Source organism: Vicia villosa, linkage group LG6, assembly GCF_029867415.1.
Source record: "Vicia villosa cultivar HV-30 ecotype Madison, WI linkage group LG6, Vvil1.0, whole genome shotgun sequence".
NCBI lineage: Eukaryota > Viridiplantae > Streptophyta > Magnoliopsida > Fabales > Fabaceae > Vicia > Vicia villosa.
The window spans coordinates 103,567,597-103,593,628 of record NC_081185.1 but is presented as its reverse complement, the minus strand read 5'-3'; the positions used below and the strand labels follow the sequence as shown (position 1 = coordinate 103,593,628).

Here is a 26,032-nt window from a genome sequence, read left to right as displayed (position 1 = left end):
CATGTTTATATGTTGTTTTGATACACTATTGAGAGATATGTTTCAAATCTTGACCAAAAGGGTATTCATCTATCAACAATCAAACTCTAGAGATAGATTTGTGAGTTAGTAATCACTTGTATCAGACTTTAAAGGTTATTATGTCAACTGTCGGCATGAGAGATCATCTGATGGTTAATATAATAACAATCACGACACTGCTTTAGAGATAAACAGTATCGAGAGGATACGTGATTGTATTAATCATTGATATGTTCATATACATGATCATCAAGAGTATATACAAAAGCAAGCTGACGAAAACTAATCTTGACACAGTTTTACCAAACCGTTTTTAAATCCTAAGTTATTGTCTTTAATTTCTTTTCATGCTATTTATCTTTCATGACACTAAAAACATCCAGAACCTTAACTCAAAATACACTAAGCTGTAGAACGGCGATAATATCGCATCAATCCCTGAGGAGACGATACTAGAAATATTTATCCTATACTTTCTAACAATGACTGCTCTAAGTCTCTGCTTTGACTTTGATGAAAAGTTAAAAGATATGACATCTCAGGGGGGGGGGGGTCAAAATTAGGGTATGACAATAAGTTTTTTTTAGATAGCAAAGATCTCATCACAGGTGAACTTTTCAATTTGTTGTTATGCTTAATGGTATTCAAAGATTAATATTGGTTAAGTTTTTGACATTCACACTCAATAGAGGTATCATATATTTTTTCAACGATATCCAGAGATTCAACCATCATTTGTTGAGGATAACAAAGATAAAATTTCAAAGTGTTGGACTGTGATGAACAACCAAGGTGTATACCATGACATAATATATAACCAAGTTCATCTCCAACCTCTCGTTATTAGTGGTTGGGTTTGTATGGAATCCTATTACAACCTACCGTCTAATGTGGTTGTGACAGTTGGGTACTATGGCAACAACAATTTCGGACTTTTATCATTTAAGGAGGTGGTGACCCCAGAAGATTTGTCGCGTTTTCATAGCAGAAGTCTTTATCATCAGGACATTTAGTTTTTTGACATGGATGTCTTCCCGTTCAGTGTAGATCGTCCTAAATTAGTTGAGTTATTGTTTAGCTTTTTCTTAGTTTTTGTGTCCCAACAACATGTAAAAGTAAAAACTAACATGTTTTTATTTTGTAGAAATTGCATGAGGATTTCGCTTCGTTTCTCGGTGACCATGGATATGAATATATTAGACTTTGCAGTGACAATGGAAAGAATAAATGCATGGCGGCATTAAAACTTTCAGACCCCCGCCGCACAATTAGGATATGGATGGGACGACTTCTGCGCGGAAAACAACTTCAAACGCGGAGACCGAATCCGATTTAGGTTAGACGTTACTTCTGTTGCCAAAATATGTCATGTGTATTCACTCCCACAAGTGTAGTGTTTTTATTTTCCCAAACAAAAACATCTAATTATGTGAGTTTCTAAGTAATACTTTATGTTAAACTGTTATATATATTGGATAAGAATGGTACAAATGTATTATGACTTATCAAAAGAGTATTGCACATCAAAATTAACTATGCATCTTGTTTCCCCTAGTGATATGGATATGAACTCTGGCTATATTAGAGTACATATACCAAAAAAATGAAGTGCCTACTGTCATGAGAACAGCAGTATCCAGAGATATTTTGGGCAGTAGCGTACAAAACAGAGCACAAAGCCTGCACGTTCACATTTAATTACTTAAAAGTTAGCACCTCATGTTAGCATAAGCATAAACCGTTGCCACAGTGTTGAAGCGAGGAAAGTATATACCTTAGATAAGAACCATCTATATGTTGTTGAAAACCTCTTTGTACACGACGTTTGTCGTAGTCGACTTTAGCCGGTTGTTTTGATCATATATAAATATTTTTATTCCTTGTTTCGTTGTGACCCTTGATAGTGCTACATAGATTTGTCCATGAGTGAATACGTCCCTCAGCAAATAAAGTCCAACTGTATCCAGAGATTGTCCTTGAGATTTATTTATCGTCGTTGCATACGAAACAACTATTGGAAATTGACGCCGTTTAAGTTTGAAAGGCCAAGGGGACTGAGAGGGAGACATGTCCATTCTTGGTATGTATACCATATTACCACAACCTTTTCCAGCCATGATTTTTGCCTCTATAACATGGTTGGCCATCTTAGTTATCATCACCCTTGTTCCGTTACACAAACCCTCCGACTGATCTATGTTACGCATAAGCATAACAGGCGTTCCTACCTTCAGGAAAATGTGGTGGTTAGGTAACCCCGAAGTAGTTAGTGAACTAAGAAACTCTGGTGTGAGGATGTCGACCACATTGGTGTCATGAATCTCGGACCTGTCCACAGTGTTTGAGCTGTAGTATTCCTTCATGTCACCTATATTCCATAAATGTGATTAACAGTGAGTGTAAAAGATATTAAATATGTTCATAGAATGTTTGGAAGAGGATAACGAAGACCTGGCATTAAATCAAGCACGTGACGATTGATTTGATCAACAACTTCTAATGTAGAAGCAAGTATCGCGCGACTTTTGAGGTAGTTGTTAGATTGGTAATTCTGTACGAAATCAGGGTAAGTACTATTGACTATGGCTACAATTGGATCGGTGTAATCCGTTATCAAAAGTTCTGGTGGCAGTTCAATGTCGGCAAACCCGTCATTTGGCTCAGAGACCTTTCCTTCACCAATGTCTAACAACCACTTTGAGAAGTCTGCTATTTCTTTCTTTTCATGTTCATTTGGGCCGGATTGCAGTCGCATGTTCTGTGTCAAAGTCAAAACTTCAACCGACCACCATATGTAAGAAGCATTTATCGCAGAGTGTACGATATCGGAACGACTTCCTTTGGGTACAACGGGCAAAATCTGTCGAAAATCACCACCGAAGACGACCACCTTTCCACCAAAGATTTCCTTTGAATTACCGTATGTACGCATCACATCCTTCAAAGTTCGGTCGAGTGATTCAAAAGCATGCTTGTGTGCCATGGGTGCTTCATCCCATATAATTAGCTTTGTCTGTCTTAGAAGGTCTGCAACGTCATCATCATAGTCGATTTTGCAGGTAGAATTATCCATTGTTGGGACAGGTATTTTGAATTTCGAATGTGCAGTTCTACCACCAGGCAATAATAGAGAGGCTATTCCACTCGTTGCAACGGTTAAACATATAACATGCTTGGACCTCAATGCACTTGCAAGCGTTCTCCACATGTATGTTTTACCGATTCCACCGTAACCATGTAGAAAGAACACACCACCGTTTTGAGCTTGGACAGCGGTCATTATTTTTTCAAATATTTTCCCTTGCTCATCTACGAAATAGTTAGCCACATATCACAATGAGAACTACATATCAGAGGAGGCAAGTATACTATAACTGATAACCACAAACCTGTTAGAACATTGGAAAGGCGGGTGAATTCGGTACGCATTGCAGAGACATCATAACTTTGTTCATCGTATATTAGCCTGTTCCCTAACTGCTGTAGAACGTACCCGTCTGGATATGGAATTGGTTTATAGTCGTGGAGGGTTCTTCGATTTGCTTGCAGCAGTTTTTCAATCTCAGTTAATGTCAAATTCAGCAACCGTTCTTCAGTCAACACCAAATCTGTCCCGGTTGCGGGTATAAAACGAAAACACAATAACATTAAATTGGTAAATGAAAATCAGAAGACCGAATACTTTAACACCTGGAAATTTATAAGCACGCGAATAGTAGAGAATATGACAGCAACACCATAATTGAACACAATTTCATATTACTGTTTTTGTATTTGGGCACAACCTGCATTGTTAACTATCTGTCTCTGTTCATGAAGCAGGCCATCAGCCAACAGTGTCCATGTCTCATTCCAAATATGAGCAGGCCTATTAACAGCGCCGGACAAAAGCATCACTACGAAAAACTTGCGGAGAAAATGACCCGAACCCCATTCACTTGCTTCCTTAATCGCCCCTATGTATTCTCGGTCATCTTCAAGGAATCCCATTGCAAAGTATGCATCCCTAAAAGTATCATATTGTATGTCGCTAACTCTGCGAATATCTTCATAAGTAGAAGGTCCCTTAACCACAGTCAACATCATCCGTAGGTAAAATAATTCTCCAGTCGTTGGGGGTACCCATATTAAACGGCCAATGGTGAAGCCCTTTTTACGCGGTTTCCAAGTTCTGCTTTTTTTGTCATAAACAAATTTTGAGACAAATAGGCCACATGTCAGTTCTCGTGCTTCTTCGTACTTGCTGTTAGCAACCAACCAAGCTGTGAACATTGACTCTATGACACTTGCTTTTTTCCAGAATATCTTCCATTCTTGCGTGATCGGGGTAGTAAACCGCTTTTTCACCAACTAAATGATAATACATCCGTTCAACCGCCGGTCTCCTGCCATGAATTTTGTAAGAATAAATTCTCCAACATGCTTCACATGAGGAGACATACCTACAATCCAGATATTGTTGGATCACATCAACGGGTTCTTTGTCTATTCCGGAACCCGAGTTTGTGGATATTGACGCTGTGATTCTATCAAAACCCTTATGTATATATTTGAATAGATATTTGATTGATGTACTTTGGTTGCACCACTCCATGTTAATATGTGCATGGTATTTCAGAAGGAACCTTACGTTGTAAGGTACAACATGGAGGTTGTCTAAAGACACACCATTTTTTTGAATGACATGGGAATTAGAACGTCTTCTGTATAGGGGATAGCCATCTGCATCAACAATTGTGTTTTCTTGGAATTTCTTTGGGAAGAATTTAGAGCACTTACGATTTTTCATACACTGTGAATTCATCCGTGATGGACCACACGGACCGTGCATCATGTGGGCCGACACCAGTTTGTACAATGTTGGTTGTAAAGTCGGGTCCGGAATCTCAGCACATATGATATTATCTATGTCAGTTGGGGTTGGGTATTTGCTCTGAGGGTGCAAAAACAATAATATGTGAGCATGTGGCAATCCCCGTTTTTGAAACTCAATCGTGTACATGACTGCAATACAAAAGCACATGTTAAATGAAATATATGGTTATCAACAAAGAAACTGCAAGCTAATATTAAAAGTATTGACCAGAGAAAGAAAATTTACATGCAATAACCTTCCCGAGAACGTGGCGTTTGGTTATATCATCCATTAGCTCATCAAACTTTATTTTGAAAACTTTGGTAATGAGATCAGGTCGATCATGTGGCTTTAAGTTAGTCCCGGTCAGGGCACGTTGTATTTCCGACCAAGCAGGATTGCAAGTAAACGTCACAAACAAATCAGGGAAACCTAGCTTACTTGAAATGGCCATACCATCAAAATAGAGTTGATCCATGTACCGCTTGCTCCCAACAAAAGTAGATGGCAAAATAACCCTTTTACCTCGTTTTGGTGCCACATTAGCCTCATTGCCGTTGCATCGATCATTCAGATTGCTATACTTTCCAGCTCGTAACTTGGATTGGTTGGTCCTTAACCAATTTAGACGCTCAGACTCCATCATTGCAAATCCATCCACTAAAAACTGTTGAAACAGTCGCCGTGAATGAAGCAAGGTTTTTGCCTCAGATTGGCGATCCTGTAGGCGGAAAGCTAGCCAATCCATGATGGATTGCCGATTTTTGCTCGTAACCTTCTGCTCATGTTCATACCTGTGAAGTATGTTTTTCCTATATCCATCCTCTCCATAAACAAAAATGAGAGGGTATTGTTATGCCAAGTAAGCAGGATGAAATTCCGTAATTTATTGCAAATGACCATTGCGGCCGTGGATGATGATATCTCGCGTTGTATCAGGATCAATATCCCCAACAATCAAAGCAGCAACCTCCGATACAGTGGGTGTATTGTAGACACGGCCATCTTGGGGATGATCGCCAATTAGCCGTATCTTCAAGTCTAAGAAAGGATTGCCTTTCAATAGATCCCTTGCCATTCGAAATGCCTTTGCATGTGGATTGCAGTCGTCCAACATATCCTTCAACTTAACAACCACACCTCTGTCGACCACATTGCTGTCACTGTAGATGATTTTAAAGGGAATAGCTATGAGTTTGCGTCAGAATTACCAGGGTGAAATATTGATGGATGGATGGATAAGTACAATTACCTGAAACATTTAATTCGGTTATCCACTTCATTGTCGGTGTCAAAAATATATAGTTGAGTGTACTGCGGAGTGCTTCTATCTTCTGGTATCAACGTCCCTATTCGATGACATGTTTGACCATGCAAGCGTAATGTAGGAGGTCCTCTACCATCAGCAACGGTTTTGTCGAATTTCATTCCCGGAGAGGTGAAGGAAAACATGGCGTTGTATGTACAAAGATTGCTTTGATAGTTTTTGCTTTCGGAACTGGTACCGCTATGTAGAAGATGTTGCAGCAGTGGAGGGGGGCTCGCAAGTAACGGTAGTACAACTTTTCCGCTCTTACAACACTTGTGGAACTTAGGAACAGTGGTATTTTGTGATTTTTGTTTCCTTTCCTGATACCACATATATGCATGACAAAACTGACATTCCCAAACTCGATCCCCTATGTCAGAGTATTCTGCATTGATTGGTAAATGGAGTTTAGAAAATAATATATAAAATTTCTAATTAAATAGGACAATGAGAAAAGAAACATACCTTCTAGATAGGCATCTACGAAGGATTCATTATCGACTCCATCATAATCATCATCAGAATTCTCACCCAAGTTGATATCATCTTCGGAGCTAGAGTGTGCCTCAGTAGTTCCATGAGCTGCGGTGTCAACAATTCGAGTAACATTGAGAGGGTTTGCACTGGCATTAGATGTAGAAGCCACGTCGGTGTTACGTACTTGGAAGTCCGCTTGGTTAAAGTCTTTGAGTAGGTTGTTGGGAGCATGACGACTAAGTCTGGTCCTTTTTTGAGGTAGTACACCTTGTACATGTCTATTGGAAGGGGCTGTGTTAGAATGGCTAGATTGGTTGTCAGTTAGAGGTCGTCGATTACAGGATGTCGGTGTCGTGCTGGTAGAAGGAACAGCATCGCCGAGGTTGGGCATATTTTCTTTATCTGGGTGATGTGGGCCATTCCTCCGGTTCGACAATATGATCCTCCTCCCCTTCCTAGCCATTGCATGAACATTTGAACAATGCGACGGTTGACATTGTGCAGAAATAGGAGTTCCATTTGATTGGAGGTTTCCACCTATGGAACTACTTCCATGTGTAAGATAATCATCGTTCTGGATGGTTCCGGAAACTGGAGGTTGCATGACAGTAGGTGTACCCGGGAGATTACCATGACGTTTGCGTCTCCGGTGATCCAATATAATTTTTCTCCGACGTCTCGCAATAGCAGCCATCGCAGTTGAACTTGAAGCAACATCGTACTCCATTACTTGATAAAGATACAATGCAGTATAGATTTCTTATAGAGTACAGCAATGCAACAGATATTAAACGGTTGGTTTTAAAGTTGGAAGAATTACATAAAATTGGTAGAGTAAAGCCTTGGCCTAAGTAAGCAGCATCCAGTTCTGTACTGATATCGCATGCAAATGGGATGGAGACCAAAAAGAGAGGGTAATTTGAAATAATTGTATTTCCCGCTAATGGTGTAAATTATATTTGAAATTTGCCATCAAAATTAAAAGATATTAATATTATATCAGGTTCAAAAACCATAATTTTATAATATTGTTGTGAATGAAATGGGACAGGTAGAAGCATAGGGTTAATATATATGTAGATGTGCAGTGTAGGAAAAAGTGGAAGGTAAGATGATTGGGCAGGTAGAAGCATAGGCTGCCGGAACTATTACAGATAGCAAGTTTGGAAGAAAGTAAAAAAGCACTTCCTGACACACAGAGCACGTGAGTTTGTGTTGTTGATATTCTATATGCATAAAAAATAAGCACATTTGTTTGGAAGACTGAGCTGTAAAGGTGTTAAAACCACTGTAAGCCTTATAGTTGTTTCAAAGGTGGCATAAAAAAAACGTATGCACGCATCACATACGCATATAGTAAGGTTTGAGTTACCAAAGATTTGAAAGATATTAATATTATATTAGGTTCAAAAAGCATAAAAAAAACTATTTTGTTATTGTCAATGAAATGAAATGGGGCATGTAGAAGCATAAGGTTAATATATAAGTAGGACTGTTATTCGATAAAAAGCAATATAAGCCTTATAGTTGTTACACAGGTTCAATAAAAAAACGTATCGGGAGAGTGAGTCAATACATAAGCCTTATAGTTGTTACACAGGTTCAATAAAAAAACGTATTGGGAGAGTGAGTTCGTAAGTAAATACATGTTCATTGTAAAATATTAAAAAGATGAATACCAATGCTTAGCAATTAAGATAGAGTTTAAAGTGAGCCAAAATACCAATGGAACGTAGAGAAATAGACCGTCGTCACCAAAATGTAATGACATATCCAGTAGGATAGTTCTATGAAATAGGACTTGCATATAGCGGCACGCGACACAATATCAAAAAAGTACATGCCATTACAAAACGGTGTTTCAAAACAGGAGTACAACTACATTTTATTTCTCCAAATTGATGATCTTTTTAAGTTTTGTCGAAGAAATTTCCCCATCACACACGGTCGTCGATTCGCTTGAGCCATCATGGTTTTGCCTTTTTGCGGTGGGTGTTTGCGGATTGGGGTTATGTTTGGAGGTTATCTCTAGACCATGAAGTCAGATAATACAAAGAAACAATAATCAACAATGCATACGTCGACATGTGTTTTGAATAGAGGAATTTCGTATTATGTGTATCATACCGTAACAACGTCACAATCATCGGCAGCAGCAGTGTTAGCTTCATCAACGCTCTCTTTTATCTGCAACAAAAAAGAAACACGTGTGGACGAATTATAATCATTCAAACCAATTGAGTTAAAAAATTCTGTAATGAAGTTATAATGTTATTAGTGTCATACCCCAATTTTTGACCTAAGATACCACCTCATATCATATGCATCATTTGCATCTCTAACAAATTGCATAGTTTGTGTTTGCTACTTGTGACTCAGCAGGATTTGATCAGGAAATCACTCATCAGTACAAGTAACAATCAATTAGGGTTTTGTTCTCCCTTCATCTCAAATGAATCATCTTCATCAACAATCAACATCTGGTCCTCAGAGATTCATTTCAACAAGCTCAAAGGCTCTGAACCAACCAGATTAGGGTTTTGACTGAAGATAGCATACTCCTGACTTTTGCTCAGGATTTGACCTAATGACTTGGGACATGAACTCAAGACCCCAAGTACATCATTTTGACCTAATCTATTGACTCAAGACATCCCCTACACAAGGATTGATCAACAGTGAAATTTCAAATCATCAGATTAGGGTTTTGAACTATCAGGGACTGAAATCAGGGATCACATTTGGGAAACCCTAAAAATCCCCAGGAAGTCAATCAAAGGTTTCAATCATCCTCAAATAATCCCTATGACAACATCCAATGGAAATTGCATCTCAATTCAAGATCAACAGTCATCAATTTCATCAGGTCGACAATTAGGGTTTTTGACCTAATTCACTGAACAACTGACTTTTTAATCAGGACATGGTGCCACAACTTAAACCATGGCTCAATATCCTCTAATGACTCAATATGATCCATTCATACCATTCATTTGGTGAGGATAGCCTGTTTCATTTGAAATCTCCAAAAACGCGATTCGTCTGAAAAAGTCAACTGTACAAGATCACCATTGACTTTTGGGGAATTTTGGTCAACCATGACTTTTGAAGTTTTGAATCCTCAATATATGATATATGAAGTCATTTGATCAAGAAAAATCAAGAAAATCAATCAAGAATCAAAAAGTCAAAAGTTTGACTTTCCATACTTAGAAAAATTCTAAGTGTTTTTTAATGGTTTTTTCCAAACTTTGAAAGGGAATTTCTCAAAATTTCACCTACAAACTGAAAAAAACTTCCAACATGAAAGTTGTATATTTTGATCCAATGAACAACTTTGTCACATATAATTTTTTTCCAAAAGATCAACCATTTAAGAGATATGGAGCTTCAAAGTTGGTATCTTTTGAAAATTTCACTTAAAACCTCATTTTCTTCAAAGTTCATGGATCTTTTTCACCCATTTCCTTAAAGGTCTTGAAGGAACTTTCAACTAGGGTTTTGAAGTGTGCAACATGAGCTTTCCAAAATGTCCAAGAGCATGAAAAAATATGGAGTGTAGCTATGGTTTTGAAATTTGACATTAGTGACCATTATGCTTGAATTTTCACCATTTTTTTCACTAAGTTATGAACACTATGTGACCAATAATGCAAGAAATGACCAAATAGAATGATGACAGCAAGATTCTTATATCTAAAGATCAGATTGGAGAGAATATATTAGCACTTGAGTTCTTTAACCATGGTTTAGATTTTTAACCTAAAGCATTAAATGAAAAGATTCTATCTTACCTCTTAAGCCAAGTTGCAAACCATCCAAGCCATTCCTTGCTCTCACCATATCAGAATGTTTGCCTATAAATAGAGGTTTCTATTTCACTTAAAATTCACACCAAAACCTCCCAAAAGAATGGTTTTTCTTTCTTTCTTAAGTGTTAAGTTTCATAAGTTCCAAAAGAGGTAAAATTGCAAAATTCCAAACCTTGCAAGTTCTAACCAAACTCTTGGTTCTAACACTTCCTAAACATCATATGGAAGTTGTGTGAACCATTCACACCTCTCAAAAACACCCAAAACACATAATCACTCTTCAACCTCCATTTATGCACAAAGTGAGCCAAAACTTGCCAAAACAAAATCCACTCGTGCATCCATCAAATTTCCACTTCCAACACCTCATATACATCATATAGAAATCATCTAAATCATAAAAACACTTCTGGTATCGTGCCATTCAAGTTTCCTCATTCAAAAATCAGACAATTGCAAGTTGGTTTGTGTGGAACAATTCAGGAGTTTTCAAAGCAAGTTAGGGGTTGGAATACACTCAAGGACACTCAAGGAAGCTCATAGGATCATCAAATCGCATCTGGAAACACTCCAAGCAAGAATTCAATTTCCAGTTTTATGAACTTTTAAGAGGTAAGACTTGAAACTCAAACTCTTATAATCATGCATCATAAATGAAAAGTTGGTTTGCTATCATGTTTCTGCACATATGAGGATCATTAACCCTCAATCAATTGGTTGATTTGATGCACATACACGATTTCACATTGATTTGTTAGAATTAGGGTTCTTCGTGTTCATCCAGAAATTGATGATCTTACACTAAAAATAAATGAATTTTGTGGATACCACCATGTTCCTGGGATCAAGACGAACAATTTTCATGTTCACAACTTTCAAAAACATTGAGAAATGAGAAAGTTACGAATCAGAGGAGATTAAGGTTGAAGGTGGTGTTCTTGGCGCCATTTTCGTTTTTAAATTTTTATTTCGTACAAAACTAATTGAAGGCTTTTGCATTACAAGCCACGCGCGTGGCTCAGTTGGTAAAGCTTTTGGACTTGAAACCAAAAGGGCGTGGGTTCAAGCCTTGGTTGGCCCATCCCTTATCTTTTTATCACTTGTTTTGTTTGGTTTTTTACACAACTTCAACTAATTAATTAACTAACCAAATCAATTCATTTTTGCTTCATTTTTTGCACACTTTTTATTTAGCACATATATTTTATGAATATAAAAAAAATCACAAAAATATATTTATTTAATACATTTTTAATTGAGTTTAAAATGACATATTTTAAGTGTTTTTAATACTTTTAAATATTGTTTTTCACTTGATTTTTCAAACTTAACCACTTGTAAATATTTTTTGAGCAAACCCTAATCATCTAAGTGTTAATTAAGTATAATCTTTTTGTTTATCTTGATTAATTTGATTTCTTTCAAAATTTCAAACCGTTTTAAGACAAACGATCACAATTCTTTTTAAAACGATAAATCATTTCTTTTTTCAAAGGAAACTATTGATTAAATCTTTTTTGATCAATTGATTTTCAAAACGATGTGGGGCCTCTCGAATATTAGAGAGTATAAGACCCACTCCTTTTTCTTTTTATACAGTCTTTTTGTTCAAAACAAATAAACTTCTTTCAAAACAAATTTTCAAACAGTTTTTTCAAACGACAAACTTCAAAAAAAACAATCAACCATGTTTTATAAAATAAAACCTGGGCCTCCACATAGGTATAAGTCCCATTCCCGTACATGAAATTAGGTATTTCATTGTACACCTTTTTGTACATACCTCAATCAATTTGAATTTTAACTTTGAATAACTAATCAAAAATGAAGGTTTTCTTTAAAATCTTCCCAAAAATATACCATGGGCCTCCATGTAGGTATAAGTCCCAAGCCCCTTTGTAAATACTTGATTACATAGCTTTGAATAAACTCAATGGGCCTCTCCCGGAGTATGAGTCCCGATCCCCGTGTATACAAATGGAGCATGCTTACAGGTATATTTCCTTCATAAACTCCATTATATACACACACTTTGTCATATATAACTGTTCATATAACTGTTCATATTTGTTCATGTACTTGTTCATATTTGTTCGTACTTGTCCATATTTGTGATTGTGTTATATAAACTTGTTCAACTTAGTACAACACTAGGTTCCCCATAGCCTCCTATTGGGCTTCGTGCAAAGAATCTCCCTAGTTTAGGTTAGGACATAAAGTATGGTTTCCCGGTGAAATCGCTCTAAGAGCTCAAACCAACTATACCATGCCTCCTCTTGGACTTCGTACAAACGACTTGTCCCTCCCATAGCCTCCTCTTGGGCTTACAATGCAAGGACCCTCGATTGTCCCTCCCATAGCCTCCTCTTGGGCTTACAATGCAAGGACCCTCGGATAGCCTCCTCTTGGGCTTCGTACAAGGACCCACGGGCTTCTTATAAGCATCCCCAATATCCAAATTAAATACCCTAGGAGATTAGACATTTATCATCTCTATGATAGGAGTATATCTTCTATATCATCACAAACAATCAATCAATCAAACTTTTTTGCCACAAGGCTGGCTAATCAATCAAACTTCTTTTTGCCACAAGGTTGGCTAATCAATCAAACCGTTTTGCCACCATACTGGCTGATTAATTAAAGTTTTTGTCACAAGGCTGACTTCATTGAAACTTTTGCCACAAGGCTGGCTGATTAATCAAAACTTTTTGTCACAAGGCTGACTTCATTGAAAGTTTTTGCCACAAGGCTGGTCAAACAAAAAACATCTTTATCATTCTAAGCGCCATAAGTGGCATGGCCCAGGGCTTATACTGAAAAGATTTTCAAACAAAAAATCAAACAGATGTATGTGATGATATAGATTAGATACATCGAACATTAAGATGACATTTGTCTCTTTTCCTTTGCTTCCACTAGCATAAGTGGGAACTACGATTGCTCTGACTTTCTCAACATCCCTTTGAGAATACGTTGGCACAAGGTCGTATCCTTGGCGAGCAAAACAAAACAAAAAAAACCATTCAAACCTTAGCACCCGTAGACCCCGAGCTACAGATGCTCTGATTCCCTCTAAGGGATATGTATGCAGAGGATCGCGATGATCTTTGCGAGCATAATCAAACAAACACCTTAGGTCCCACCTATTTCACAAGAACCTCTCAATAACATGGAATGAAAAACATAGCAAAGAAACCTATAGAGTACTATAGATACGTTGGGTGTTAATACCTTCCCTTTGTATAACCAACCCTCTTACCCAAAGATCTCTCCCCCACTTTTTAGGTTATTGCAGCTTTTTTCCTTTTCCTACTTTGGAAACAATAAAAAGTTTGGTCGGTACAAAAGAAAAATCATTTTTTGAGCACTCGAGCCCAAAGAAGGCATCAGGTGTCTCATCCCGAAAAAAGGATACGATTTTTCCCCGCGACAGAAAAATGGCGACTTCACTGGGGACCATCTTTTTATTGTTTCCAAAGGAAGGGTTAATTCTATTTTCTATATTTTTCATTTCATTTTTTGTTACATGTGTGGTTCTGGTTCTGTTACTTGTGTGGTTCTGTTACAAGTGATACATTATGGACAAATCCTAACCCGGATTAAGTACACATAAGAATTAGGTGGAGGGTATAGTCATGTACAGGCGTACGTGAGAATCCTTCCGCTCAGTGGAGGTTCCTTGTTGGTAATATATGTTTAGCATGTTTCGTAGCGAAGACATTATTACTTTCATTGAACTGTAGAAGCTGAGTTGGCCGTAGAACCCCAACCCATCCTGGCCTTATTAGGTTGTGGTGCAGAAACTATTCAGGTGAAGACTTGGATTAATTGTCATGCGGAGAACCACACTCAGACGAGTTTTTCTTGAGAATATTGCTGGCTCACAAGTTTAATTGGCAAGCCGGTAATATCCGAAAGAAAAATGTAGACTCTGACGTATCAGTAGAACATGTTGTGCAGGTGATTAACTAGAACTATCCCATTTTTGGTTCTCTGACCTCATGCTCGTGACGCTGGACCTTTGAACCTGTGTGAATTACCATGTTTGCGTTACCATGTTTGCGTTACCATGTTTGTAGTACCATGTTTGCGTTACCATGTTTGAACTACCGTGTTTGCTTTACCATGTTTGAATATGTGGCATCCATGCATCCATGCATTCATACGTTCATTAAAAAACCCATCTTTTTCCATAAAAACATGATTTTTCCAAAAAAAAATTTAGAGAATTTTCTTTGCAAACATTATAGGATTAAGTTATGGAAAAAAGGTATACCAAAAAGTACGGTTTCAAAGCGCCTGATGTGGAAAAACTAAGAGAGTTGGCATCTTTTGTACAAGATCCTTCTGATTTTAGGAAAAGTTATGGAAAGCTTTTGCCTATCTTGAACACTCATGTTGATGAAGGACTTCTCAAAACTCTGGTTCAGTTCTATGATCCCGTCTACCGGTGTTTTACCTTTCCGGACTACCAGTTGGTACCGACCTTGGAAGAATATGCCAATCTTTTGGGTATTCCTGTGTCTGACAAAATACCCTTCAATGGTTTGGAAGCCATTCCTAAGTCACACGTCATTGCAGCAAGTATCCACATGAAGAAGTCTGAAGTAGAGAGTAATTGGACTACCAAAGGAAACCTCCCGGGTTTGACTTCGCACTTCCTAATAAAGAAAGCCTTTGATTTCATCGAAACTGGTAGCATGATAGCTTTTGAAGCTATACTAGCCTTGCTCATCTATGGGTTGGTTCTGTTTCCCAATGTTGACAACTTTGTTGATATCAATGCCATAAAGATCTTTCTGATTGGAAATCCTGTTCCGACTTTGCTTGGTGACATGTATTTCTCTATCCATCATAGGAATCGCCAAGGCGGTGGAATCATTGTATGTTGTGCACCTTTGTTGTTCAAATGGATTGTTTCACACTTACCTGAGTCTCCTATTTTCACGGAAAACCGAGAAGGTTTGCGTTGGCCTCGAAGACTTATGTCTCTTACTAATAATGATATTCATTGGTATACCTTGGCTCGCTGTGGTACAGAAACCATTGATAGTTGTGGAGAGTTCGCCAACGTACCCCTCATTGGTACACAAGGAGGAATTAACTATAACCCAGTCCTAGCCCGACGACAACTCGGGTATGCAAATTCAACTAAACCCAATGGTCCCACAGTGGAAGGCTACTTCTACCGAGAAGGGGATAATCCTCAAAGGTTGAAAGCAAGAATGGTGAGAGCTTGGTACGACGTCCGATGGAAAGAAAAAGGTGAGGCAAGAAATTGCATTGCCATGGACGCCTACACCTGCTGGGTAAAGAAAAGAGCAAAAGAGTTTCAAATGCCTTATGCTTATGAAAAACCCATGTTTCCTGCAGTATCTCAACGACCCAAAATTCCCACTATGGAAGAATACCAAGACACTTTGGCTAAGATGAGGGTAGAAAAAGACGCTTGGGAAGAAAAGTTTCATAGAACTGATGTGGAAAATAGAAAGTTGAAGAAAAGAGTGAAAGATCACGAAGAAACTCTCTATTATCAAGATGGATGGCTCATGAGCAAAGATGAGAAGATCCGTCAGAAAGACGCTGCAATCAAGAGGTACATCAAAGAAAGCAAGAAAAATCTTGAAGGTTCAACAAGCAACGCTCCGACTCCTGATGATTGGAAAAATGTTGTTGACAAACTGAGGACCGAAAAGGCCGAATTGAAAGCTCACTATGGGAAAGAAATCATGAAGCTCAAGCTGCACAATGCATTTGGTTCTTTGTCTGATGAAGATGCTTAGGATTGTTTAGCTTTTTATTTATCATTTGCTTTTGTAAGGAGCTACGCTCCAATGTTGTAACATTTCCCATTTATTCAATAAAAGAATAGTTTGTGTTCAAATGTTTGCAAGAAAATAATCTTTAAAATATTTGGAAAAATCATAAATTTCTTTTTGCATACATCATTCTGCATATCGAGTCTGTTGTATAGAGTCTCATCTTTTGGACCTTTCTCCAATAGATCGTCAAGTTGTCGCGTCTCAAAGTTTCTCGACCGCGCTCGCAATCAGATCACAGATACAATACTCGTTCAAGCAGAAGAAGAGTAATGGAACACTCTGAACAAGAGAATATTGAGCTTCGTGGTACAGTGACCACCCTTCAGGAAAAGTTGGAAAGTCTCACTACTCTGGTTGACTCCTTAATGGCCGCACAGAATCAGCCGCCGCCACCCAACAGTCAAGCGACGGTAACATCTGAAGTCACTACTCCAGTTTCTACGGTTTATTCAGCATTCCATCTTTCTCCATGCCAGAAGGTTGGGGCTCGCCTTTCAGCTTTGGTACAGGTTTCCGTCATAATTTCTATGGGGTTCAAACAGCTACAACTGAAGCGCCTGCTACACAGGGTTCGGCGTTTATTCCACATTTAGGGGTAACTTTTTCCCAAATCACTATGGCACTTTCTCAACCCACTATGACAGTTCCGACCCCTACGGTTCACACAGTTCATTATGGTGGCAATGAGATTTATCATGATCAGGATGATAGTATAAATCAGCGTAATCTTGTGGGAAATCTCCAAGAGCAGTTTAACAAGATGTAGCTGGAAGTTAAAGCTATTCATGGAAAAGATTTGTTTGGAAAGAATGCCCAGGAGCTATGTTTGGTTCCCAGTGTACAAATACCTGCTAAATTCAAGGTCCCTGACTTTGAGAAGTACAAAGGTAGTTCTTGTCCACAAAGCCATCTTGTGATGTATGCTAGGAAGATGTCTACTTATGCAGATAATCATCAGTTGCTTATCCATTACTTTCAAGATAGTTTGACTGGTGCCGCACTGAAGTGGTACACAGGTTTGGATAGCACCAATATTCAGACTTTCAATGACCTAGGCGAGGCCTTTGTCCGACAATACAAGTATAACTCGGATATGGCTCCAGTCAGAGACCAGCTTCGATCCATGGCTCAGAAAGACCATGAAGCTTTCAAAGAGTATGCCCAACGATGGAGAGAAACTGCTGCTCAGATTAATCCACCGTTGAAAGAGAAAGAGATGACAAAGATCTTCTTGAATACTCTTGGCCCGTTTTATTATGAACGCATGATTGCTAGTGCTCCAAGTGATTTCACCGAAATGGTAAACATGGGGATGCGTCTAGAAGAAGGGGTCCGAACCGGACGTCTAACTAAAAAAGGTGGATCTTCAAGCGGAACCAAAAAGTTCGGAAGTGGTTTCCCAAAGAAGAAGGAACAAAGCGTTGACATGGTATCCCAAGGGAGGCCAAGAGGAAATGTCAATCGTCAACGACAGATTGCTGCTATTGTGCCAGTCGTTAATACAGCACCAAATCCGGGATTTACCCCGCAGTTTCAACAACAATAGCCTCGACCACAGGCTCAACAGTTTAACAATAATCAGAATCGTGTACAAAGAGCTCCACAGTTTGATCCGATTCCGATGACCTACACAGAATTATACCCTGCTTTGATTGAAAGAGGTCTTGTTCAAACTAAAGCACCACCACCAGTACCTGAGAAACTCCCATGGTGGTACAAAGCTGAGGTCTCATGCCCTTATCATCAAGGAGCACCTGGCCATGATCTTGAGCATTGCATAGCTTTGAAATATGAAGTTCAGAGGTTGGTTAGATCTAATCTCCTCTCTTTCAGAAATTTGAATCCTAATGTGCAAGCAAATCCGCTGCCCAATCATGGAAGGCATGTTGTAAACATGGTGTATGGATGTCCTGGTCCGTACCGAGTCTATAATATCAATTTCTCAAGAGCAGATTTGGTACAAATGCACGCCACTCTCTGTCGAGGGCAGAATTTTCGCCAGCATCAATACGGTTCCTGTAGCATATGTTGTGTAGATCCTCACGGATGTTCGATTGTGAGAAGCGATCTCCAAGTACTGTTGGATAATGGTACTATTCAGATCTACAGAAATAGGGATGAAAATGAAGTTAACATGATAGGATGTTATCCGCATGAGCTTTTAGTCTCAGATATCAACTCGGAAATGCCTAAAGTTAACGTCATCGTTCCTCATTTCAACATGCCTGAGCGCATAGAAGTTACCTACAACAAGCCAAAGGTTCCTATTGCTCCTTTGATCATTTGTCTACCTGGACCTGTTCCTTATGACTCTGACAAGGCAGTTCCATACAACTATAACGCAACAATGATAAAGAATGGACAAGAAGTTCCTTTACCTACTCTTTCATCTGTCGTGAACATCGCTGATGTGAGTCGAGTAACAAGAAGTGGACGTGTGTATACTCCACTACCTCCAAAGCAGCCGGTTGTTCCTGCAACCGGGCAAAATCCTGTCAATACACCAGTGGGGAATCCTGAGGAAACTCCTGTCAGTAATACAAACACTGATGTTGGTCAGTCCAGTGGAACCAATGTCAATCCTGACTTTGATGAAATTTTGAAACTTATCAAAAGAAGTGAATACAAGATTGTGGATCAGCTTATGCAGACTCCTTCGAAGATCTCAATACTTTCATTGCTTTTAAACTCAGAAGCCCACAGGGAAGCCCTGATGAGAGTCTTGGATCAAGCTTTTGTAGATCATGATGTGACTGTTGATCATTTAGATGGGATAATAGCCAACATAACAGCTTGTAACAATTTAAGCTTCTGTGATGAAGAACTCCCCGAGGAGGGTAAAAATCACAATCTTGCTTTGCACATTTCTATGAATTGTCAGTCAGACTCTTTGTCCAATGTGTTGGTAGACACCGGATCTTCCTTGAATGTGATGCCGAAGACGACTCTTGCTCGCTTGTCTTACCAAGGAATGCCTATGAAGTTCAGTGGTGTAGTAGTCAAAGCATTTGATAGATCGCGAAAATCTGTTATCGACGAAGTCAACCTTCCCATGACAATTGGTCCACATACATTTCAAATCACTTTCCAAGTCATGGACATTCAAGCTGCTTATAGCTGTTTGTTAGGACGACCATGGATCCATGAAGCAGGGGCAGTAACTTCTACGCTCCATCAAAAGTTAAAATTTGTAACAAATGGAAAATTGGTAACGATAAGTGGAGAACAAGCCTTAATGGTGAGTCATTTATCCAATTTCTCTTTCATTAGCGCTGATGATGTGGAAGGAACTCAGTTCCAAGGTCTCTCTTTAGAAGACGAATCTTCCAAGAAGAAAGCATCAATCTCTTCTTACAAAGAAGCGGTAAAAGTAGTGAAAGATGGAACTACCACTGGCTGGGGGCAAGTTGTGATCCCTACCAAGAATGAAACCAGAGCAGGTCTCGGATGTTCGCCAATGTTCGCAAACTGCACCAAGAAGGATGAAACCCTTCGTCCGATCAAAGAAACATTCATTAGTGGAGGATTCCTTAACCCGATTCCTCAAGAGGTTAATGTCCTTATCGAAGAATGCATCGAAGAAGGTCTCTCCGATGCTAAAGAAGAATGGAAATGTTATCTCAATGACTCGGGATATATATCTCAGGAAGAACCATATGCACCGTTCCATCCTCCGTCAGAGAAATCCAAAGGCAATGAAACTGAGCCTGTTCCTGCAGAGGTCTGGGATACCTTGGGGCAACCAAGTGGCAAATATGATTATATGGTGAAATATACTGCACCTGAAAGTTCAAAGATTGCGATTGAAGATATCCAACCAACTGGATTGGGAGATTCCTTTAAATATAATAGTCAACCAGAAAAGGCTTATCAGCCCTGTCAATTTTCTCAGCAGCCTGAAATTACTGAAGATTTAGGCTTCAATGCATCTACCAAGATTAACAATCCTAAAGATGGTTATTATCACATAAATGCCATTTTTGAAGATGAAGGGGAAGATGGTCCCGCAACTGACTCGGAAAGTGTCGCTGACAATGAGTCTCTTCATCCTGAAGACTGGGAAATACATCCTGAAAATTCTGAAGATTGTGACTCATCTTATGCTCTTCAAGAAGTAGAAGAAGACCGTTTCAACTCTACAAAGAACAAGGTTGACAAACCAGGACCTTTAAATCCTGCTCGACCAGCGGTCAATGTCAATACTGGAGATAATTCTGAGGAGAATTTTCCTGAATACATAATACACAGAGGAGTTCGTTGCTACTGGAAAGCTGTCGACGTTCCGAATGTTGTTCGCCGCTCAAAGTAATCACCTCGCTGTTATTTTGACCTCCTGCCTTGCCCAAAGCAGAGAGATGTTTTATAGGGCTTTGCTTTTAAATGTTCCGCCCAAATAACTTTGTGTATAGGGCTTTGTTTTAAAAGTTTCCCTCTTTGTCCTGCCCAAGACAAATGAGTTTGTGTTTAGGGCTTTGTTTCAAAAATGAATCATAAATAAAGTGTCATTTTGAATTCCCTACATTATATGTTTTATTTTTGCTTTTTCTGGAAATGGTAATCCTAAAAAACCAAAATAAAAAAAATAAAAAAAAAACTTTTTCAAAAAAAAATCTGCATACACTCTTGCATTCATAAATTTTCTGAAATAAAAATCATATGTGCAGATTTACTATTGATAAACCCATTGAATGCAATAACCCTATGCCCTCTCCCAACTTTGAGTTTCCTGTGTTCGAAGCCGAAGAAGAGGAAGAAGAGGAGATCCCGGACGAGATCTCTCGATTACTTAAGCACGAGGAAAGAGCCATTCTGCCTCATAAAGAGCCTTTAGAAAGGATCAACTTGGGTTCCGAAGAAGACAAAAAAGAAGTGACCATTGGATCGCTACTTGATGCTGATATCAAGAGTAAGTTGACAGACCTTCTCAAAGAATATGTTGACGTGTTTGCCTGGTCCTACCAAGACATGCCTAGGTTGGATACCAATATTGTTCAGCATTACTTGCCATTGAAGCCATAATGTCCGCCAGTTAAGCAGAAATTGCGAAGGACTCACCCTGATATGGCTAACAAGATCAAAACAGAAGTTCAAAAACAGCTCGACGCAGGTTTTCTAGTCACCTCTGAGTATCCACAATGGTTGGCCAACATAGTGCCAGTTCCGAAGAAAGATGGCAAAGTCAGAATGTGTGTTGATTACCGTGACTTGAACAAGGCCAGTCCAAAAGATGACTTTCCATTACCGCATATCGACATGCTGGTTGATAACACCGCTAAGTTCAACGTCTTTTCCTTCATGGACGGGTTCTCCGGTTATAATCAGATCAAGATGGCTCCTGAAGACATGGAGAAGACATCTTTCATCACTCCATGGGGTACCTTTTGCTACAAAGTGATGCCGTTTGGATTAAAGAATGCAGGCGCAACTTACCAAAGGGCAATGACTACTCTCTTTCATGACATGATGCATAGAGAAATTGAAGTTTATGTGGACGACATGATAGCCAAGTCCAGCACAGAAGAAGAACATATTGAATACCTTTTGAAGTTGTTTCAACGACTAAGGAAATATCAGTTTCGCTTGAATCTTAACAAATGTACTTTTGGGGTTAGATCTGGAAAACTCTTGGGTTTCATTGTCAGCCAAAGAGGTATTGAAGTAGATCCCGACAAAGTCAGAGCTATTCAAGAGATGCCCGCACCAAAAACTGAAAAGCAAGTAAGAGGATTTCTCGGACGATTAAACTATATCTCCAGATTTATCTCTCAAATGACTGCTACTTGTGGGCCAATTTTCAAGCTTCTCCGCAAAGATCAAGGGGTTGTATGGACTGAAGATTGCCAGAAAGCGTTCGACAGTATCAAGGAATACCTGATAGAACCACCGATATTGATTCCTCCAGTTGAAGGAAGACCGCTAATCATGTATCTTACTGTGTTGGAAGAATCCATGGGTTGTATGCTTGGACAACAAGATGAAACCGGTAAGAAGGAGCATGCCATCTATTACTTGAGTAAGAAATTCACAGACTGTGAGTCTCGTTACTCCATGCTTGAAAAAACATGTTGTGCTTTGGCTTGGGCTTCAAAACGTCTCCGCCAATACATGATCAACAATACTACTTGGTTAATCTCCAAAATGGATCCGATCAAGTATGTCTTTGAAAAGCCTGCCTTAACAGGAAGGATTGCCCGATGGCAAATGCTGTTATCTGAGTATGACATTGAATACCGTGCTCAAAAAGCGGTCAAAGGAAGCATTCTCGCCGATCATTTGGCGCATCAACCAATCAATGAATATCAATCTCTCAAGTTTGACATTCCTGACGAAGATGTCTTGTACTTGAAGATGAAAGATTGTGACTAACCTTTACCTGAAGAAGGTCCTGATCCTGGATCAAGATGGGGCCTAATTTTTGATGGAGCAGTAAACGCTTTTGGCAATGGAATTGGGGCAATCATCATCACTCCCAAGGGTACTCATATCCCATTCTCTTCCAGACTGCTATTTGATTGTACCAACAACATCGCAGAATATGAAGCTTGTATCATGGGTCTCGAAGAAGCCATTGACTTAAGGATCAAGATCCTCGACATATATGGAGATTCAGCCCTCGTGATCAACCAAATCAAAGACAAATGGGAAACTTACCACCCTGGCTTGATTCCTTACAGAGATTATGCAAGACGTCTGTTGACTTTCTTCAACAAGGTTGAATTACATCATATACCTCGAGACCATAATCGAATGGCCGACGCCTTGGCTACTCTATCTTCCATGTTCAAAGTCAGTCATTGGAACGATATGCCTAAAGTCAGAATTACGCGCCTTGAAAGGCCTGCCTATGTGTTTGCAACTGAAGCAGTCATCGATGATAAACCGTGTTTCCACGACATCAAGCGCTTCCTTCAAACTCAAGAGTACCCGCTTGGGGCATCAAACAAAAATAAGAAAACTCTAAGGAGACTTTCTGGGAGTTTCTTCCTTAATGAAGATGTGCTATACAAAAGAAACTTCGACATGGTTTTGCTCAGATGCGTGGATAGACACGAAGCAGACATGTTAATGCATGAAGTGCATGAAGGGTCCTTTGGAACTCATTCAAATGGGCATGCAATGTCCAAAAAGATCTTAAGAGCATGATACTATTGGTTGACAATGGAATCTGACTGTTATAAACACGTGAAGAGATGTCACAAGTGCCAGATCTACGCAGATAAGATCCATGTGCCACCGACTCTACTCAACGTTCTCTCATCTCCGTGGCCTTTCTCCATGTGGGGTATCGACATGATTGGAATGATCGAACCGAAAGCTTCAAACGGTCATCGTTTCATCTTGGTAGCTATTGATTACTTCACCAAATGGGTCGAAGCAGCATCTTACGCCAATGTTACAAGACAAGTGGTTGTGAGGTTTATCAAGAATAACATCATTTGTCGATATGGTGTTCCCAGCAAGATCATTACTGACAATGGTTCAAACTTGAACAACAAAATGATGAAAGAATTATGTGAGGAATTCAAGATTGAGCATCATAACTCTTCTCCTTACAGACCAAAAATGAATGGCGCCGTCGAAGCCGCCAACAAGAACATTAAGAAGATCGTCCAGAAAATGGTCGTCACTTACAAAGACTGGCACGAAATGCTGCCATTTGCTTTACATGGGTACCGTACTTCAGTGCGTACTTCAACAGGGGCAACTCCCTTTTCTCTAGTATACGGCATGGAAGCTGTGCTCCCCGTAGAAGTTGAAATCCCATCAATGAGGGTCCTCATGGAGACTAAGTTATCAGAGGCTGAATGGTGTCAAAGAAGATACGATCAGTTGAACTTAATCGAAGAAAAACGTATGACCGCTCCATGCCATGGACAGTTATACCAAGCAAGGATGAAACAAGCTTTCAACAAAAAGGTTCGACCTCGTGAATTTCAAGAAGGCGACCTCGTGCTTAAAAAGATCTTGTCTTTTCAACCAGATTCTAGGGGCAAATGGTCTCCTAATTACGAAGGCCCGTATGTTGTCAAAAGAACATTTTCTGGCGGCGCCATGACTCTTGCAACCATGGATGGTGATGAACTCCCACATCCTGTGAATGCTGATGCAGTCAAGAAATACTTTGTCTAAAAAAAAAAAAGAACAGCTCGCTAAGTTGAAAACCCGCAAAGGGCGACTTAGGCAAAAATGAGCGTCTCGGTGGACTGAAAACCTGAAAGGGCGGTCCAGGCAAAAATTAGAGACAATAAACAGAAAAAATTCATCCTGGTAGATTGAAAACCTGAAAGGGCAATCTAGGCAAAAATTAAGGATTTATGACAAAGTAACTCCATCAGTCCATACTTCGTCACCTGAAGAGTCTTTTCCATCGAAGGATCTTCAATCAAATCATTGCTAATCTGAAGCGACAAGCACAGTTGGAACTCAAAGTTGTTAGGGGGAATATTGGTTATTGCTTTCAATGTAGCCTTTTCCGCATAATTACCATCTCTAACTTTTGTAAATACTCTGTGGAATCACGCCTTTAGCTGATTACCATCCTATTAAATAAATTTGAGCCTTGTGCCCATTTGCTTGCAATCTCTAATTTCTTTTAGCTTTCAAAATGACGCTTTAATTGTGTTATTCACTTTTGAAAAAAAAAAGAGAAAAAAAGTTTTAAATGAATTTACTTCACTTTTTCAAAATAAAAGCGAAATTTTCCTTTGAGTTGTGAACAACAGAAGGAACATCAACAGTTATCTCCATAGGATGAATCAAAGATTATGATAGGAAAAGCTCTTCTTTCCCCAGTGAAGAAGGTCTTTTATACCCAGTAACGAACATTTTCCATCTCCAGTGAAGAGGTTCTTCCATCTCAATAAGAAAAGATGCTCATCTTCCCCAGAGAAGTTTGAAGCACGCAACACCATTCATCACTCGTGTTACCTACACCGTGTTGAAGAACATTTGCCAAGTATCTGGTTGCATTGCGACGTCGGTCCTTCTCCAGTATACACTTCTTTGTCTGTCAGTATCGTCAGCATGCATGCTACATTCATGACATTCATCATTCATACATATTTGCATCATTTACGCATTCTTGCATTTTTCAATGTTTGCTTTAAAAACACTTGTTTAGGATATATTTATCCCACAAAAAGAAAAAAAAAAGAAAAAAAGCAAAAAAAAAAAAAGAAGAAAAAAAAAAGAAAAAGAAGAAAAGAAGCAGATATGGGCGTGTCATCTCTCCAGTAGGTTGTTACCCATAAGCAGAAATAACATCCTTTCTTTCTCCAGTTCCCCACTGAGATCATTCCTCGTGGAAGAAGGTTGCTTCAGTTTCTCCTTTCAAAACAAAGGAGGAAATCCCCAGTTGAGTTCATTCCTCATGGGAACAAAGTCTTGTTTGACTGTCTCTTTCCAATTCATTCTTGGATAGAACCCTGTCTTTACCAGAAATTCAAATTCCGATTCCTCAAATAGAGTCGAGAAAAGTTGAGCCATAAACAATAGCCTCATCATATGAGCAGTTTATGTTTCTTTCAAAAGATTTTTCCTCCCAAGGAAATCAATCATGAAGACCATTTGACAATCAGGGCCTTATTACTGTTCACAAAGCTGAATAACCAGTAATTTCCCTAGCAAAGTCTCCAGGATCATTTTATCACTCGGCTGATAATTGATCATGTCTTCAAAACCACTATCACGAGGCTGGTAGTCGGTAACCTTTTGTTCTGGTTGTATTATTTAA

At 39.1% G+C, this 26,032-nt stretch overlaps 2 protein-coding genes across 2 annotated transcripts; both read right to left on the bottom strand.

The window, feature by feature from the left end:
* Nucleotides 1-1,811: 1,811 nt before the first annotated feature.
* Nucleotides 1,812-4,107, bottom strand: LOC131614261 (uncharacterized). The gene is made up of 4 exons (XM_058885873.1): nt 3,807-4,107; nt 3,411-3,629; nt 2,473-3,330; nt 1,812-2,389 (listed from the first exon to the last, which is right to left on the bottom strand). The coding sequence occupies exons 1-4, from the start codon at nt 4,105-4,107 to the stop codon at nt 1,812-1,814; spliced, it is 1,956 nt and encodes a 651-aa protein (XP_058741856.1).
* A 1,655-nt stretch (nt 4,108-5,762) lies between these two features.
* Nucleotides 5,763-7,389, bottom strand: LOC131614260 (uncharacterized). Its single transcript, XM_058885872.1, has 3 exons — nt 6,651-7,389; nt 6,129-6,570; nt 5,763-6,039 (listed from the first exon to the last, which is right to left on the bottom strand). Exons 1-3 carry the CDS (start codon nt 7,387-7,389, stop codon nt 5,763-5,765), a joined length of 1,458 nt encoding a protein of 485 aa, XP_058741855.1.
* Between the last annotated feature and the right edge of the window lie 18,643 nt (nt 7,390-26,032).